A 1058-nucleotide genomic window follows, 5' to 3' on the forward strand; every position below is an offset into this window, starting at 1 on the left:
TGCAAGAATTAGCAGCAGTCTTCACGAAAAGGATCTATGTTTTTCATTAAGAATCGTGATGGATAAAACCATCCAGTCAAACTTTCTAATTCATGTGCAGGAAAATTATAAGGATATAATTGACGAACCTGAACCTCCGGATCTAACACAAGAATGATAGGTTCTCTGTTTTCTTGTTCGTCTTGTTGCCCTAGTTTGGCTGCTGCGTCATGTATCAGTTTTAAGGCCAATTCATGCCTACTTTCAGATATATTAGACGCAGCAGTAGGAGTTTTACAGTTATCTTCTTCGTAAAGATATCCCCCTCTACCTACATAGCAACCATTTCTTAAAGAAAGCTGAGCAACACATGCTTCTCCTTTTAAGTTTTCCGTACCACCACCAAGAATAACTTTCAAAAGCATCTCATTTACTTCCATTTTGCACTTGGACTTGAGATTATTCACCAGCTTTTTTTGCACTGAGTCAGGCAATTTGTAGTTCGACCATTCTCCAAGAAGCAGACACCTCCAGGGACCCAGCCAGGAAGCTTCTATATTCCTAGAACAAAAAAATGGTTATCTGATGTTGTTTACACACATGCAGACCCTTACCCAGTTGTCGGTTAAGAAGATGGATCAAAACACAATCCTATAGTTGTAAAATAGACAGACATGTGCACGTGTTATTAAAAAGAGAGCCATAATACCTTAGAAATATTCCCAGGCGATGATCAAGTTTCTTTCTCTTTTTCCACCACTGGCATCTACTCTCTGTTGTGTCTTCTTTAGGAATAGAAGATGATGCGTAGCTTGCCTCCAATATTGACTTAAATGCTGGAGCTACCTCATCAACCACGGTGGCACCCCATGGACAAAGCCAGGGCCCTTTTAAACTCTCGACTTGAGTCGCTTTCGTAGAGCTAAGATTTGCACTGTCATCTGACATGTCTAGTGAATCAATGAGATCGTGAGTACAAAATATAAACACCATTGATCAACAAATATGGAGTTCATATTACCTTCTAAAATCGAATCTACAGGTAGAAGTGTGGCAACCGGTTGGCTTTCTGGGTTTAG

At 40.0% G+C, this 1058-nt stretch overlaps 1 protein-coding gene across 1 annotated transcript; it reads right to left on the reverse strand.

Moving 5' to 3' along the window:
* Nucleotides 1–8: 8 nt before the first annotated feature.
* LOC104774403 (separase-like) lies at nt 9–1052 on the reverse strand. The gene is made up of 3 exons (XM_010499017.1): nt 1001–1052; nt 689–929; nt 9–540 (listed from the first exon to the last, which is right to left on the reverse strand). The coding sequence occupies exons 2-3, from the start codon at nt 925–927 to the stop codon at nt 9–11; spliced, it is 771 nt and encodes a 256-aa protein (XP_010497319.1). The 5' UTR covers nt 928–929; nt 1001–1052.
* Between the last annotated feature and the right edge of the window lie 6 nt (nt 1053–1058).

The sequence above is a fragment of the Camelina sativa genome, unplaced genomic scaffold (genome assembly GCF_000633955.1).
Source record: "Camelina sativa cultivar DH55 unplaced genomic scaffold, Cs unpScaffold02712, whole genome shotgun sequence".
In the NCBI taxonomy this organism is placed as follows: Eukaryota; Viridiplantae; Streptophyta; class Magnoliopsida; order Brassicales; family Brassicaceae; genus Camelina; species Camelina sativa.

Coding starts and splice junctions, on each gene's coding strand:
- LOC104774403 (XM_010499017.1), bottom strand. CDS start 927: ATGTCAGATGACAGTGCAAATCTTAGCTCTACGAAAGCGACTCAAGTC. Junction 541..688: donor CGCCTGGGAATATTTCTAAG/GTATTATGGCTC, acceptor TTTTTGTTCTAG/GAATATAGAAGCTTCCTGGC.